At 38.8% G+C, this 18,372-nt stretch overlaps 1 protein-coding gene across 3 annotated transcripts in view; it reads right to left on the bottom strand.

Annotated features, from left to right (window-relative positions):
- LOC126292167 (histone acetyltransferase Tip60-like) overlaps positions 1-5,588 on the bottom strand; it is a 90,597-nt gene extending 85,009 nt beyond the window's left edge. For 2 of the 3 annotated variants that reach the window (XM_049986007.1, XM_049986005.1), the window contains exons 1-3: positions 5,320-5,588; positions 4,830-4,884; positions 4,673-4,741 (exon numbers count right to left, since the gene is read on the bottom strand). In XM_049986007.1, coding sequence (XP_049841964.1) covers positions 4,673-4,741; positions 4,830-4,884; positions 5,320-5,367 — 172 coding nt within the window. In that variant the 5' untranslated portion in view covers positions 5,368-5,588. The remainder of the gene's footprint in view (positions 1-4,672; positions 4,742-4,829; positions 4,885-5,319) is intronic. The other variant, XM_049986006.1, reaches the window with a different exon arrangement.
- Between the last annotated feature and the right edge of the window lie 12,784 nt (positions 5,589-18,372).

Genomic DNA, 18,372 nt, shown 5'->3' with positions numbered 1-18,372 from the left:
GCAGAATTTGTGTGTGTGTGGGGGGGGGGGGGGGGGGGGGGTAAAAATGTAGAAAGACTTAAAAGCTTGACTAAAGTACGCAAGTTCAGATAAATGTAGGTTGCAGCAGTTAGGCAGACATGAAAGGACCACACTAACATGGAGGGCTGCATAAAACCAGTCTGAAGACAATGACAATAGGATATAATTAACATGAGCACCACAACACAAACTTTCACACACTGCATTGCATCAAAATGTAGGAAGACTTGAAAGCTTGCCTAAAGTAAGCAAGTTCAGATAAATGTAGGTTGCAGCAGTTAGGCAGACATGAAAGGACCATACTAACATGGAGGGCTGCATAAAACCAGTCTGAAGACAATGACAATAGGATATAATTAACATGAGCACCACAACACAAACTTTCACACACTGCATTGCTTCAAAATAAAATATACATCCCTTACTTCCTTGTATAACTAGACCCCCTGTGGAATATGATTAACATAGAAAAGCAGGAAGGTCTTTAATTTTTGCCACCTTTCACTATCTAAATCAGGAAGAGAAACTTCCTGAAAATGGTCTTTTGTCATCTGCACCTATCTTACCTAATTATCTTTGACTGCCCCAACTCCACACTCCCTTTCTAAAAATTGTGTTTTTAGTTATCTATTTAAATCAATTATTCAATTTCCACTAAGTTGTATCTATTCTGACCTTGTCAGTTGTAGGTAAAGGTCTAGAATAGGAGCAGTGGCATGCTTACATACTTTATGCAGGAATGTTATCAGCACTTCTCATAAGGTATTATGGGAACACAAGATCTGACACTATGTTACACAGCCAATGATACAACAGCAGGCAGACGACATTTTGAAGTAATACATTCGGAAGAAAGGGTGAAACATTGCGGTAAATGAATGTTATAAATTTAATTGCTTCTTGTTTGACTGGCAGCTATTTAAACTGTACTATCTGTAGTATCAGCAAACCAAGGACACCATCACAACCCATCAGATATTACAAAAAGCAGTGAAATATTTTTCTGCTCGGGGTTGCTACACAGCTGATCTGCATGAGCACACTATGTGGATCAAAGTTTCTTAATTATGTCTTGGTGTAAGGTAGGTTGATACATGTTTATGAATACATCAAATGTGTAAACATTATTAATAAACATTGATCCACCTAACTACTCAAATTATTTAATGAAAAAACACTGATCCACTTAGTGTGTTCCCACAGATCAATTGTGTAATCATTTCACCACCAAATTTGATACATCTTTGTGTCCCTGCAATTAATCCATGATACACACACTGACAGATGACCTCACCGTGCAGACCAAAATCACTTGAATCAGTCCACTTTAAAGCACTTGCTGCCATAATAACACAATATTTTTCTCAAAACTCACTACAGAAAACACAGAAAAAAGCCAATGGTTTCAATTTGGGTGCTATAAATACATTGTCTCTCTTCTCATCTCTTATTGTTATGTCAAAGACTTATCCCACAGGCTACACGAATTTACTTGTTGCCAAACTAAGAGCAGTACATAAGTCCAGCTGTATGTTACTATCAGTCTAAAGACTCATTCTGAGCAGTGCCAGTTACTGGAAATCTGGTAGGCTACTAAAAGTCAAAATGGCAACTTTTTGAACCCTTTGTCTGTACTGTGGAGTCAACAGATATTAATATTTGAAACTCCCAGGAAAAGTGTAAAATTATGAGGCAGAATTGCTGGCCAGCGAAATTCCTAGTACTAATACACAAAAGTACAAGAGAGCTAACTTTTTAAACTACAAGTTTCTTACTCAGAAAGGAAAGACCGATGTCAGAAGGACAAAAGAAGGCTGAGCATTCAAAAGGAGATCACACAGCAATCAGATTTTTTTGTAATTTTTAATATTTATAGAACATGAAGTTCAGAACTCAAATTTCAGTCACCAAAAGCAGTTTGTAACAACTTGCAAAAATCGATGTTGAAGTTTTAGAACCCTGTTGTAGACACTAACATAAAACTGACTTTCTATGAGCAATGTGGGTGGCTCTGTGGTATAGTGCTTGCCTGCCATGTTGTGGGCTTGGGTTCAATACTTAGCAGATTTAAATTTTTAAACAGAGGTGCTAGTTCTAGAATCATTTCCATGAAGCATAAACAAAAAATTGTAGCACTCAAAGACTGGTAATCTCTGGGTCTAGTTTCATTTCGGTCATTTTTTCCTTCTGTTCAGATCATATACCCACATCATTTAAATATAAAAATCATCAAATATATGCTAATTAACACATGTTAACTTGTCATTTTTATCAAAAACGTGCATCTTATTTCTTATTACGTACTAAACACAGATATCCAGTAATCATTGCAAATTTAACTTATTAAGTAGCGACCTTTTATAAAAAAGATTTCAAAATTTTTATGCCTAATTAAAAGGAAAACTTTTTTCCCATCTTTATGTATTGTACGCTTCATGGAAATACCACAGAATATGCATCTTTGTTTAAAATCTGAATCAAACTCAGGCCCCCAAAGTGGCAGGCCAGCATTATGACTGAGCCACAGCACTTATCTGAAGATCAACCTTACATTAGTGTATTAAAGAATGGTAAGAAAACTACAAATTCTATTTTCTTCAGAATTTCTGAGAGTTGCAGCCAATTGATTGACATTTGAGTCCTGGACTTCATCTACCGCAAATATATAAAAGTTCAAAAATCCAGACACCTTGTGGTCCCCTTGTTAGGCCCCAGCATGAGAGGGTCCCTCCTCTAGAGAGGATAAGTGGAGGCAAAGATCTCTCAAAGGAAGCAATTGATAGCTACAAGAGAATGGATGCCCAACGGTTCTTTTATACTTGCCTTAACAACAGTACCAAGAACTTTAGCCAGCAGTGTTGTCTCAAAATTCCAAGCAAACTTTCAGGAGAAGGACTTAACATATTTTTATAATCAAATTAAGGTGTGGGGAGGTTTTTTTTTATATTTACCAAGTGGCAGCAGATTTACCCCCCCCCCCCCCCCCACAAGACGACAAAACCAAAAACTGGGGGCACTTTTTCTAATCTTTTACATTCACATATATAACATTACATTGTTAATTTATTTCATTCTATTGTATCACATCTCAGAGTTCCCCACATCTCCTACAAGTGAAATTTGTGACTGTATTGAGGACCTTTTGTTACAGTGGATGGAGAATGCTACCTTGGATGGAGAGCCATTGGCATATGAAGTAGCAGCTACAGGTGTGCACCACGAAGTGTGTTGGGACCCTCACTGTTCATGTTGTATATTAATGATCCTGCAGACAAAGTTAATACTAACCTAAGATTTTTTTTGCAGAATGATATATGGATCTATAATGAAGTACTGCCTGAATCTTGATAAAATTTCAAAGAGGTACATACTTTGGCAACTTGCCTTGAGTGTTCAGAAATGTAAAATTGTGCACCTGAAAAGGCAAAAATGTAGTATTCTATTAACTATAACATCAACGAGTGACAGTTGAAACTGCTAGCCCTACAAATAGATGGGTATGGCACTTTGTAAGGATATGAAATGGAATGACCACATACTCTGTCATAGGTAAAGCACATGATAGACTTCAGTTTATTAGTAGACTACTTGGGAAGTGTAAGCGGTCTACAAAGGAAACTGCTTACGAATTACTCATGCTATAGGTTCTAGGATACTGCTCAACCATGTGCGACCTATGCCAAATAGGATTAACAGGGGACGCTGAATGTAGACAGAGAAAAGCAGAACAAATGGTCACAGGTTTGTCTGATCTGTGGGAGAGTGTCACAGATGTTGAAGGAACTAAACTGAAAGCCTCTTTGAAGACAGACATAGTGAACTGTCCAGAAACAGTCTGTTAAAAGTTTCAAAAAGCGGCTTTAAAAGATGACTCTGGGATCTATCACATAGGGATCATGAGGATGAATTAGAATAATTACTGCATGCACAGAGGCATTCAAACCATCATTCTCGCTTGCTTCGTATGTGAATGGAATGGGAAAAATCCCTAGTAACTGGTACAATTGGACACACCCTCTGCCATGCACTTCACAGTGGTTAGCAGAGCATAGATACAGATGTCATATTATGGAGATGTGCTGAGAAAACCACAATATTTCTTTCTATGAACTATTTGGGAATGGGGTGAACTGGATATAACTGGTACATTATGTACGCTTCATCACTGTGTTACGACTTTTACACGAGAGAAGTGTAACTGACTACACAAATTCAGAGCTAAGATTCCTTACTACTAATAAAACATAGATTGGAGAAAATGACAACTTATAAATTAATTAGCAAATCACCTGACTCTTAAATAACATTTTTTAAATCCATACTGATGCAATTTTGGAGCACTTCAGTGTTTTTGTGGATTTGAATAAGCTGGAAATGGCGCACAAGGAATTATTATAATTAGACAATTATCATGAGTTATTACCAGTAGACAACTATTTATGTAAACAATGCAAGACTGACAGACATGGTAGGATAGCTGGGCAATGAAGCACTAAGAAAAATGTTTTCAACAGTTTTGAAGCTGTATATAAACGGGTATTAGCCTACAGTTAATTTCACATTTGTTGCCCTACCTCTGCAATGGCATAACAGTCTCTCAGAGACATAACCACAACTGCAAAGAGCATGAATGACTTGCCAAAATACTTACGTCCCAAATAGCGAATGAAATAGCTTTTTATGCCGGAAATCTCCCGAATTTGCAAGACCTCTCCCAGAGCTGAAACAACAGAATATGTTATGAGTGAAGTGTGCGACTTCAGTGCATGGATATTATGACGTCAAGCGTCAGCAAATAAAATACCTACCCCATTCATCAGTGTCCATACGAATGCGCAACCGACAGCCTTCACTCACTGGGATCTAGAAAATAGAGTAGAATCTTTCACAAATACTTCACAATAGTTACCAAATGTCTATGCATTCTAATAGCACATTATATACGAAACACAAAGAAGTGTAATCGCAGAATTAAAAGGCAGCACAGTATCAGCGTCGTAATTTCTACAAAATATTACGCCATCTGTAAACGATTACCAGCAGAAATCTGATACTGAAGCTTACACAGATTATTTACTCCCAGGCAGAAAAACGATCATCAGACCTGATCTTAAATAACATGAAACCCATTATTTACCCTTCCATTCTCAGAGGAAAGTAATGATACCCGAATAAGGGCTTGTACAATAAGTTACAAATTCGGTTATATTTTATGGTCTTGTGAAAATAAGACAATGCTACTCCCATATAAAAATTTAAAACTGATCGTTTCTCATTCTTGGTGTCTTTCAAATATACCTGCGTATCACATCCACATGCCCTTTCTGCGTTACCTCCCCCTTCCATCACGATGAGTCTGTCATAAATCAAATGTGCGACATTGCTTTCATACAGAAAAAGAATGTCATCTCAACGAATTAGTTCGCTAGACGTCAACTAGAAAAAGGAAAAAGATCTTCCTCGTTCCTAAAATCACGCATCCCAAGTTAAAACACGTCTGCTTCAACGCCAACACACACCGCACTTCGAAATGATGTTACGCACCGGCTCAGAACGATGCGAGCGCTATCGGTGGCCCCCAGAGGAACCATCGAAGGTTCGATAGCTCAATGTGTTGCACTATTTATTTGATATCGCTGTTAACTCGACTAGTATTACCCTTCGTTTCGGTATTCGTATACGATTCTCAAAGACTAAGTCCCTTTATTGTAGCTGTTCCATGGTTACTATGTTTTTGTATTAATGGTCTACATTACTCCATTTGAATTTCGCGGCGTACGTAGAGTTCCTTGGCGGTCATATTTAGCCATTTGAAGTGGAAGCTCAATCGTCATCTGCTTGGATTTTTAATTACTTCTGCCCTTTGTCTCGTTTCTTTGATCCGTTAAACAACTGTTCAGATTTTGTCTGTGATTGTTGCCTTTCGAGTAAGTAAGTCTCTCGCATCGTTTAACGCTAGATAATTTCGGAAAAGACAGCAAAAAGAAACACAAAAATGTAGTAGGCCTAGGCAATAAAACGTAAACAAAATAGTCTGAGGTTGATGTACGTATAGGAAAAATGCCATAGTAAGAGTCAACATCTCGTAAGTATGAGCCTACCATTTCTTCCACGTGAAAATACGGGATATCTCAAAAGCAAATGGCATTGTATAATTAACTTTGTATACAGGAGACTGTCAAATTAATATTGTTAAGCAACATTTTTTACCCCTAGTAAATATATCACGCTACTGCAGTTATACTTGCAGTGACAATAAGAAGATACGGCGACAAGCAGGAGCATCCCCGAGGATAGATTGGTAGTCAATTAGGTTAGCACGAAAATTCCGCCTTTTTGAGTGAAAGATCCCAAATTTGATTCTATCAAGTACAGGCGCATTTCAGCATTTGCAAAACTGTTACAGAAGAGACTGTATTTAAAATCAAGTGGCAAATTAGGACTAAAATGCATAGAGGATATTCGGGACATTATTTGCTGCACGGAAGTTGGTTTATGGGATTTAAGGGACCAAACTACAAGGGCCATCGGTCCTTGCACGGAAGTGAATAAATATGTGTTGACTGAGAACGTCTACTAAGTATATTCAAAGAAATCGAAGATACGCGCGTTAAGATATCAGTCAAGATAATTGATTTGGAATACCAAAAGCCTAGCCAGTTATTACCTAAAATGCAAGGAGTAGTGTTGCCAAAGGTCCTTGAGACACTCTGGCTAGAAAACCTTACGGAATATATAAGCAATATTTTAATTGTTAGTGAAGAGGGACTTGAAAAAGTGGCTATAATTGTTGGTAGACCAGTAGGAATGAACCCTATAACGAATTCTCTGCCATGTATAGTGATTCTTGTAACCAACTGGATGGTCTGATAACAAAAAGAGACAAATAGCTGCACAGTCAATTGGTTACCGAGGCAGGTCTCACTAAGGATCTGTCTGCGCAGATGATTGTACATGCAAAAGATCGCTGCGTATGTGTTGTGTTCATACGACACAAACTCCAATCTACTACTCGCCTGCCATCTGTCGGTGTAGAAAAGAAATATCAGTGGCAAGCGACTACGCTCGCCGAAAACGTCAGAAGTTTAATTAATTTATTTTGAAATTTAGGAATTGAAGAAATTCTGTTGTGGTCTGTGTTCGCAACTTGTGTTGCAAAAAACATTCAGACAAAACGCAGGAAACAGAGAGAGTGGTCAAAATGGTATACATAGTGGCTGCTAAAGCGAAGGCATTTTTCGCACGTACATTTACTGCGAGAGTTGCAGGGTCACACTAACGACTGGCGTAATTATTTACAGATGGATGTCGAAACTTATAATTGTCTCTTAACGCTCGTAACCTCTCATAATATACGAAATAATACTTTAATGAGAAGAGCAATTTCTCTCCATGAACGGCTGACGGTGACATTAAGATTCTTGGCAACACGAAGGAACTATAAGGACTTTAATTTTTCAACTGCAACTTCTAAACAAGCATTGAGTGAAATTATACCCAACACAAGTGAAGCTATTTACGCTGTCCTGAAGGATGAGTTCATGAACGCAAGTCAAGTACATTAATTCTGTCAAGTTACAAAAAATATTTTTGCTGTTTTAGACGTGTTTGAATCACAAAATACCACAAACTTGACTGGTATATTTCATCCACTCCAACACCAGATCTTTGTGATTTTTGATAATTATTTGTAGTAAGCAGTCCACAACGACTTTTATTATTACCATTTCTCAGTTCGCCGGTGCGTCAACTTCTCGTAATTTTTCAATTAATGCATTGTATGCAGCTGTATTTTTGTTCCTGTCACTGTACTCTTTACTTTTAATCTCCCACAAACATGGGCCATTTCTATAAAGAATAATGAATTCTCTGATAAACTATCTAGAACACTGACGAGCGTAAGCCATTTTAATGCTTCATGCGCACAAAGCCAAACACTAGACTGAACAAGCAGCTGTTTAGCGCCAGATTTCCGGCGATCTTCTGTCCACACGGTCCAACTTGTCTGTGCAGATGTGGTTTGAACCCACAGATTTGAGACGATTCGCTAAAACGTCCAACTCCCACTTCTAGGTTTGCACACACCTTATATCGGTGCAAATCTCCTGTCCACACGTACCGACCAGTCTGCGCAGATGCGACGTGCACAGACATTTGCGGAAGCAGATCGTTGCGTGCGTACAGGCCTTAAGGAAGCCTCGATCTCCTACGTAATAACAGCCGCAGTAAATCGCGAAATAAATACAATCACAAAGGCAAGAACTGTTGTTAACTAGAATTGCCATACGTACGTGGGACCTCATCGGGACACTAAGAGATGACGGTGTAGAAATGAAGTAAAAAATTTATTTAACATAATCACTTTTTATCTAGAACACAATTACATGGTAGTTGTTGCGGCAGAAATAGTTGGTAAACCATATTTTTCGTAAGATTTCACCTTTTTAACAAATCTTTTTTCCCTTTTACGTATTTATAAAACCACATGCAAGGCAGCTTGTAGCTAAACTGGCACAGTCCACTGGGCGAAATCACCCTTTCCATAGTGGCGTTGTGTGCGGGAATAGAAAAGAAATACTCGCATAATTTTGGCAGTTGGCATTTGCATTCAGGATTTTCAATTTTCTTAAGGAAGTAAAGCTACCTTTCTTCCACGGAATGTATAGAATTCCAGTCTTGCGAATCTTAAAAAGCTTTTCCGATATATACAATCCTGAAACAGTTGTCGGCAGAAATCTTCACACCATTTTTAGCCAGGTATATAATAATGTTTTCAATCATCACCCAATCTGAGGTTTCAGATAGCATCTTCCAATCAAATATTTTATATTTATTAAAAGGAATCGTCCATTTCTCAAAGTAATGAAATGCGTGATATAGAAATCCATTGTCTCTTCCTCAAATTTCGAAATGAAATTAATTATTTTTGGATTAGGGTTCTCTTTCTTTAATTTACTCACATTCGTCTTGGTTTTGCATGTCAATAAAAAGTGGCAGTTTTCCTTTCATTCTGACGTCTTTGAGTGAAGATTAATATATTCCTTATTTTAGTTGTCGAGACTCTATTCGTCTCCACGGTTTTTATATTTTTTTCCACACAAAGCCAATTTGACTGCGGAAACATGAAGGAAGTGTCACTGATCGGACTACTGAAAAATGTAAAATTAGTGTATGTGGCCTGTCTTCGAACTCAAAAAATTGTTTTAATGGAATCCAAAGCTTAAGGATTCTCTCAGCTGCGGGCGTTAACGACAGAATTTTTTTTTTTTTTTTTGAGAGACGGAAGAGCCTAATGATTGATTTCAACGTATAAGCCCTATTACCTCAGGTCCTGGCTGTAAATCGCCTTGCGGCGACTTCTGGAATCAGGATACATTGCAGCGTTTAGTTTTACGGTACTGTCAAGAGAACTGAACTATTGATTATGATTGACAACGTTATAAGCTGTTGTTAGTTCTGCAGCACCAACTAGCAATTCTTCCGGGGTATCTTCTTTAATCTTGAATGTACAACTAGTCTTTGATGTCGATGCTACCACGAATCTGTTTGTATGATTCTTCGTAGAAATGTGATGCCTCACATCTGCCTTACCTCCGTGAGTTACTGAGATGAAACACAACGCTTCTGATCCGTACGTCCTTTCTTGACAAAAGACCACCCTTTTACGTAATCGTCCCAAAAGTGACAATTCCTTTTACCATCCTTAGGCTTTTTCGTATACTATGATAAGATGAGTTTATTTGCTGGTAAACAGCCGACAGCCCACAACAACACTTTAATCGTCTAAGTTTATGTCATAAGATACTTCACGCCCTATATACCCGCAGTAAACACTGCAAACATTACTAACTTGTATTCGTTGTTGGTATTACATTTAAAAAGAATCGTCTTATCAGAGTGCTTATCAAATGGGAACTACGCGATTCTTCCGCATGGCCCTGCTTAAATAATTCTACTGGAGAAGTCAGGTGTTTTCTCGAGCGATGGCGCTAAATCTGGGGCGCTTTCATCGTCAATACAGTATACGCAACATGCAACCCCATCTGCCAGACGACATTGTTAGCATATGCTCGTTGACTGAAATAAACTGAGGCTGAATTTACATGTCGCGCTAACAGATGGCGTTATTTCAATACTATGAGCCAAACTCGTAAAAGTATTTTGCAAAATCGGGACAAAACTGGGCCTTGTCGGGACGAGTCTTGACGGTCGCGATATATCGGGACAGGTGGCAACCCTAGTTACTACCACTTTCGCTTTGGATAGCACTGCAAATCTAAAAAACACACGACGCCGTAGCTGGTCCGAACAGGAAAACGCGACACAGCAGCTGAAGTAGCGGCAAGGTCGGCTCCCACGGCAATTGCCGCAAAATTTGCCTATTTGTTACTGACAAAAAGAAGGTACTTCAATTTCTAATTGACAGTGGGGCTGACGTTTCTGCAATTCCAACAAACTCAAAGGTCATTATTGAATCTCCATATAAAGCGTATGCTGCTAATTCGTACATTCTTAATCCAACTTTGTACCTTCGATTTGGGGCTACGGCGTCAATTTTAGTGAGCATTTATCATTGCGAAAATCGATAAAGCTGTACAGAGAGCCGATTTTTTTTTTTTTAGAATATTACAGTTGCTAATAGATATACATAATAAGAAATTAATAGATGATGTAATCAAGCGCAGTTATGAATCAAAGTTATGTCAGTATCAGAGAAAATTCTTTTAAGTACTGGTATTATGAGACAAAATACAAATTTTACAGAGCCGTTGTTGCAGTATCCAGATGTAGCTAAACTAATTTGGTACCAAGAGAAAGTAAACATCTTATCAAACACTACAGGACCATCGAAGGCCCACCTTTGTTTTCTAGGGCAAAAAAGTTGGACGAAAAGGGCATGGGAGTGGCGAAATATGAGTTTAAATTCATGTTAGATTATGACATCATTAGTCCATCTAAATCTGCCCGGGCTAGTCCTCTCCGTATGGTACTCAATAAGAATGGCTCGAGAAGCCCATGTGGAGATTCCAGACAGTTAAATGAAAGAACAGTACCTCTAATAGAAAATTTTCACGGTATTCCCATCTGTTTAAGGTTTACTATCAAATACCGAATTATTGGAGCATAAGACAGCTACACTGAAGCGCCAAAGCAACTGGTATAGTTATATGTATTCAAATACAGAGATGTGTAAACAGACAGAATACGGCGCTGCGGTCGGCAACGTATACATAAGACAAGTGCCTGGCATAGTTGTTAGATCGGTTACTGCTGCTACAATCGCAGTTTATGAAGATTTAAGTGAGTTAGAACGTGGTGTTACAGTCGACAAACGAGCGGTAGGACACAGCATCTCTAAGGTAATGATGAAGTGGGGATTTTCCCATACGGCCATTTCACGAGTGTACCGTAAATATCACGAATCCGGCAAAACATCAAATCTCCAACATTGTTACAGCTGGAAAAAGATCCTGCAAGAATGGCACAAAGACAACTGAAGAGAATTGTTCAACGTGACAGAAATGCAAGTCTTCCGCAAACTGATGCAGATTTCAACGCCCATAAACAAGTTTTGGTGTGTGAACGATTCAACGAAACATTATTCTGAGCCGAAGACCCACTCGTATACCCTTAATGAAGGCACAAAACAAAGCTTTATACCTCACCTGGGCCCATCAACACCAGCATTGCACTGGAAACATGTTGCCTAGTTAGACGAGTCTTGTTTCAAATTGTATAGATGGATGTGTAGGGGTATAGAGGCAACCTCATGAATCCATGGACCCTGCATGTCAGCAGGGGGCTGTTCATGCTGGTGGAGTCTCTGTAATGGTGTGGTGCGTGTGCAGTTGGAGTGATATGGTACTCCTGATATGTCTAGATAGGACTCTCATAGGTATCACGTAGCCTACATAAGCATTTTGTCTGATCATCTGCATCCATTCATGTCCATTGTGCATTTCGACGGACTTGGGGAATTCCAGCAGGACAATGCGCCACCCCACACACCCAGTATTGCTATAGAGTGGCTACGGGAACACTCTTCAGAGATTAAACAGTTCCACTAGTCAGCAAACTACCCACACATTAACATTATTGAGCATATCTGAGAAACCTTGCGATGTGCTATGCGGAAGAGATCTACATCTACATCTACATCTACATGACTACTCTGCAATTCACATTTAAGTGCTTGGCAGAGGGTTCATCGAACTACAATCATACTATCTCTCTACTATTCCACTCCCGAACAGCGAGTGGGAAAAACGAACACCTAAACCTTTCTGTTCGAGCTCTGATTTCTCTTGTTTTATTTTGATGATCATTCCTACCTATGTAGGTTGGGCTCAACAAAATATTTTCGCATTCGGAAGAGAAAGTTGGTGACTGAAATTTCGTAAAAAGGTCTCGCCGCGACGAAAAACGTCTATGCTGTAATGACTTCCATCCTAACTCGTGTATCATATCTGCCACACTCTCTCCCCTATAACGCGATAATACAAAACGAGCTGCCCTTTTTTGCACTCTTTCGATGTCCTCCGTCAATCCCACCTGGTAAGGATCCCACACCGCGCAGCAATATTCTAACAGAGGACGAACGAGTGTAGTGTAAGCTGTCTCTTTAGTGGACTTGTTGCATCTTCTAAGTGTCCTGCCAATGAAACGCAACCTTTGGCTCGCCTTCTCGACAATATTATCTATGTGGTCCTTCCAACTGAAGTTGTTCGTAATTTTAACACCCAGGTACTTAGTTGAATTGACAGCCTTGAGAATTGTGCTATTTATCGAGTAATCGAATTCCAACGGATTTCTTTTGGAACTCATGTGGATCATCTCACACTTTTCGTTATTTAGCGTCAACTGCCACCTGACCCTGACACACCATACAGCAATCTTTTCTAAATCGCTTTGCAACTGATACTGGTCTTCGGATGACCTTACTAGACGGTAAATTACAGCATCATCTGCGAACAATCTAAGAGAACTGCTCAGATTGTCACCCAGGTCATTTATATAGATCAGGAACAGTAGAGGTCCCAGGACGCTTCCCTGGGGAACACCTGATATCACTTCAGTTTTACTCGATGATCTCTATCCCTTCGTTCTCTTACAGATTTATGGACAGCCCAGCAGGATTTATGGTGTCAGTTCCCCCCAGCACTACTTCAGACATTAGTCAAGTCCATGCTACATCGTGTTGCGGCACTTCTGTGTGCTCGTGGGGTCCCACACGATATTAGGCAGGTGTACCAGTTTCTTTGGCTCTTCAGTGTATAATCACATCATTAGGATTGTATGAATTTAATATAATGTATTTTGACCTGTGGACTTCACCTTCAACAATCCAGCTGTTCATTAATAAGGTTTTGTTTGGACTGGATTTTGTATTTCCTTACTACAATGACATTTTAATCGCCTCATCCAGTATTGAAGAAGACCAAGGGCACATCAAACTAGTCTTAAAGTGATTGTCTAATTATGGACTTCAAATCAACATCTCAAAATCAACATTGGGAGTAAATGAAATAGAGTTCATAGGTGGCTTTTACTAACTCCGAGTTGCCTCTAGCTCTATGCACAGATACTTCAGATGTTGCTGTTGGTTCTGTACTCCAGAAACAGGAAAAAGGAAACTGAAAACCGATTGCATGATATTCATAGAAACTGAGTCAACAGGAGAAGGTTTACAGTACCTATGACCAATAATTGTTAGGAATTTACCTCACTGTAAAAAAGTTTAAGCATTTGCCTGAACAAGGAGACTTCATAATCTTTGTTGACCATAAGCCACTCACATTTGCTTTTATACAAAGGTATGAAATGGCATCGCCTCAACAGATTAGACAGCTGCAGTACATTTCACAATTATTGACTGACATTCATCATGTCAGTGGCCATGAAAGTATTGTTACAGATGCCCTATCCAGGACTGATGAAGTAACAGTAATGGACTGTGATGAAGTCATTGAGCTCCAGCTGCAGGATCAAGAATTGCAGTAACTCCAAACAGGAAACTATTTCTTAAACTTCAAGTCATATCAACTTCCACCATACATTCCTCAAGCTTTACAATATCAAATATTTCTCTGTTTTTGTGATTTAGCTCATACTGGAAAAAAACTACAGTGAAACTTCTAACTAATAGAGTTATTCGGTTGAACATAGAAAAACAATGTTTGACAAAGGATTATATCCTGTATTGTCTGCCAGAAGACCAAGATCACTGACCACACAAGACCACAATGTAAAAAATTTGTAGAACTTTATGAATGTTTCAGTTTGGTACACATTGACCTCATCAGACCTTTGCCTCCTAATGGCATGACTTACTGCTTGACTTGTATTGATCCTTGCACATAGTTGATGGAAGTCATACCACTCAAAGATATCAAAGTAGCAAAACCCCCCTACCAGCACTGGATTGTAAGATTCAGTGTTCCATTACAGGTGATTAACAACCAAGGTACACATTTTAGATTGCAGTTGTTTAATAATATGGGCACAGTATGTGGAACAAAAATTGTACACACAACATTGCACCATCCTCAGTGCAATGGCAAGGTCGAGCGACTACACAGAACTCTGAAGTCTGCAATCAAGACCCATAACATTTCTAATTGTACAGAAACTCTATTTACTGTTCTACTGAGGTTTGGCGCTGTAGCAAAACAGGCAGCACTGTAGCACAGATAGTATATAGAAAGACTGTAACACTTCCTGGTGAATTTTGTGAAGAGCCAACTACAAAGACTTACCCTGATTTATCTGCAATGTGATTTGCAAAAGCAAATGTTACATCTGAAACTTAGAAGACCTGCATGTAGCACATCAAGATCGGTATTTGTCCCACAGGACCTGCAGGCATGTTCTTATGTCTTTCTGAGAAGTGATAGGACTAGAAAACCATTAGAACCTACATATGATTGTACTTCCCCTGTCATAGTAAGTCATGAAAAATATTTCACCATAAAGAGGAAATGCAAACACATAAATGAGTCAGTGGACAGACTTAAACTAGCCTCTTTCTTGCAAGAAAAAAGAGAATCAGAAAAATATCTTTCAAACTGTTCCAAGGGCATTCAACCACAACATTCTCCAGGGGAGCCACCTCCAAATACCACGGTATTGAAGTCAGAAAGGACTACAAGGTTTCCACCTTGATTCTTGCAGCAAGTTATCTCTGTAGAGAATTAATAAACTATCACATCACATACTATAAACAGTATCTTGTAATTATATGATATATATTTTTTGTCATTTTATTATGCTTTATATTTGTTTTGTTTTAATGCTGTGTTGCCCTTTTGTAGAAAATCATCTTCACCATCAAGTATTCATTCATAACTTAATTACTGGTGTCAGAGTAGTGTAGGGGTCACAGTGATTCTATGAGAAATTTTGGAAAAGCTGTTGATTGTAATAATAGGAACAATAGTTGAGAGTTCACTGCTTTTCATTATAATATGAAATGTCTTTGATTTTTATAAAAGCTCTGTGTGATATGTTTTGGAAAAAGAGTAAGTGACATGTAATTAGCTTTGTATGTTGGAAACTGTTAAATAAATATTGTTAAGCAACACTTTTTTTATCTCCAGTAAATGTATCATGCTACAGCAGTTATAAATTCCTTTAACACAGATTTAACCTTAAAACTCACAAAATTATTTTCTTTCCTGCATTTTATCTTTGTTATGGGTATTTCATGACAAGATATAGTCTCTGCACATCAGGCATTCTGCTTTCTGTGTCTTGAATGTGTTGTTTCAAAAAGATTGGTCAACAATGAGCAAACCAAAACCATAATTCAGAGTCCTTATTGCTGAAAACTGGTTGCAGAGATCAAGGACAAGCTGATTCAGATAGGAAAAGAGCAGGATATGATTTCAAAATTCTTTCAAGAGCAGGAAACAAGGTAAAGGATCCTATTTATGGTTTTCATTCCACAAAAGACAGTTTAGCTACAAGATCTTGAATATGTGTGTTATATTTTAAATCATGTTGGATATATATTGCTAAGAATTTCATATCATTGACCAATTCTTAAACTTTTGTTATTTATTTTCAATATTGTTCATTTTTGATTGGAAGGGATATAAGAAAGTTCATGGCTACAGCTTTTTTTGGTATTTCTTATACGTTAACGTTTGAGTGTATGCAACTCATTTCAGCATCAACTCAGAAGTCAGTATGTGGCAATTATCCACCCCTGTCATATATGAGCCACCCTCTTCATTACATCTCACATCACCAACAGTTTGCCTTGCATATTCATACCAAGTCCAAGACTTTCTTCAACCATCCCTTCAGCTACGATTTCCAGCCTTGTGTGTCATAATATGTTGATCAGCATGCAGGATGGAAAGAGAATATAAACAAAACCTGCTTAAAAATAAATACTAATATATTCCTAAGGAAGAAAACATCAAAAGTTATCAATGCAGTTACACTGCAGACAATGTTCTATGACACCATTTACACACATTTATAATATTGTATCCCAATATAGGGATACACTTCAGGTACACATATTCAAAGATTGTTGGAACAAATCAAATCATATCAAATCCCTCTTATCACATAGTATGCTTTATACAATTATGGGATTTCAGTTGGGTTGTAGCCCAACGACACACACTCATTTCGGTAAGGCTTGGTATATTTCATACAGACATCCACATTACAACAAGTCGTACAGTGAACTCAGCAAGCAAGATGGCTTGGGCCGTTAGGTGAACAGAGTCCAAGAACTTGCGATGGTGGAGATATGTTGCTCGTACTTGTTGACACCTTACAGCCCCCCCCCCCCCCCCGGCCCCGTAAGCCGCAGTGTGGAGCATGGTTTCAGCGCAGTGGAAGGGGGGCGTGTCCGGCGGTGAGGGAGGGAGACGGCAGTGATCGGCTGGCAGCATTCGAACAGGCGATACAGTACCTCCCCACACTGCTCCATCTTCATGTGCGGGCTGATAACTTATCCCCCCACACCACATACAGGAGTTCCATGTCTACCTCCCAGCTTGGCACCTGCTGCAATAACCTCCGGAGATGGATATCCCCATCACATAGCTGCCATCTCCCTCACCACCTTCACTGTGGGACACCCCTCCTCCTTCCACAGTGCTCAAATTGTGCCCCACACTGCATGGGGGGGGGGGGGGGGGTTGTGTGGTGTCGACAAGTATGGATGATAATTCTCCGCCATTGCAAGCTCTTTGACTCTAGACCTAACGGCCCATGACATCTTGCTTGTACAGTTGGCTGTATGACTTGTTGTAATGTGTAAAGTGGACAACTGTAATGAAATATACCAAGTCTTACAGAAGTGTGTGTGTTTCCTTGGGCTACAATCTAACTGAAATCCCACACAATCATAGACTGTGACATAGGTGACTTGTCAATTCTAACGCTATATACAAACTAATAAGATTAATCTAATGTCATAATACTATAGTATTACTTCTTCAAACAAGCGCTGTTTCACTTGGTTACCTTAAAAAAAAAACTATGGTTTAAGACCTGCAGTACTACTTGTACAATGTAGGTAAAGATAGATTGCTACTTACCGTAAAGATGACATGCTATGTTGCACACATCTTTCTGCACCAGTTCAGTGAAGTATCCCTTTCCCTGCCTAAAACCCAGTCCCAGTCCCACATCCTATTTCTTAAATGATACCTAAACCATAGAATCCTCCTCCCCCCCCCCTCCCCTCCCTCCTGAGTGGTCTGCAACTTAATATGTCATCTTTATGGTAAGTAGCAATCTATCTTTTCCTACATTGTTGATATTCCAACCTGGAGTGTCCATTGTAATACTTATTTAGACAGATTACATGTTTATTATTCAAGAAATCTTATGCACTGTATTTACTTTCAGGTATTTCTCCAAGTCTCCTTCGATGTTTCTTAGCTTTGGTTCACATTTCCCGTTAATCCCCACCACAGTTCAGATGGTGGTTTTTGTAGTCTTAAAGCTTTCTGCAGATTAGTTTTTTACTACACCTTATAACTGAAACAAAATCTTCAGCTATATCTACATGACTACTCTGCAATTCACAGTTAAGTGCCTGGCAGATGATTCATCGAAACAACTTCAAGCCATTTCTCTGCTGTTCCACTCTAACAGCATTTGGGAAAAACAAACTCTTAAATATTTTTGTACGAGATCTAATTTCTTTTATTTTATTACATCTACATCTATCTCTGAAAACTACAGTGAAGTTTCTTCCCATTCCATTTGCATATGTCATGCGGCAAGAATGATTATTTGAATGCCTCTGGCTGTGCAGTAATGATTCTAATCTTATCCTCACGATCTCTATGTGAATGATACATAGGGAAATGTAATATTCCT

This window comes from Schistocerca gregaria, chromosome 9 (assembly GCF_023897955.1).
Source record: "Schistocerca gregaria isolate iqSchGreg1 chromosome 9, iqSchGreg1.2, whole genome shotgun sequence".
Taxonomy (NCBI): domain Eukaryota; kingdom Metazoa; phylum Arthropoda; class Insecta; order Orthoptera; family Acrididae; genus Schistocerca; species Schistocerca gregaria.
The sequence above is the reverse complement of the archived record's forward strand: the minus strand, read 5'-3'. Positions and strand labels throughout refer to the sequence as shown.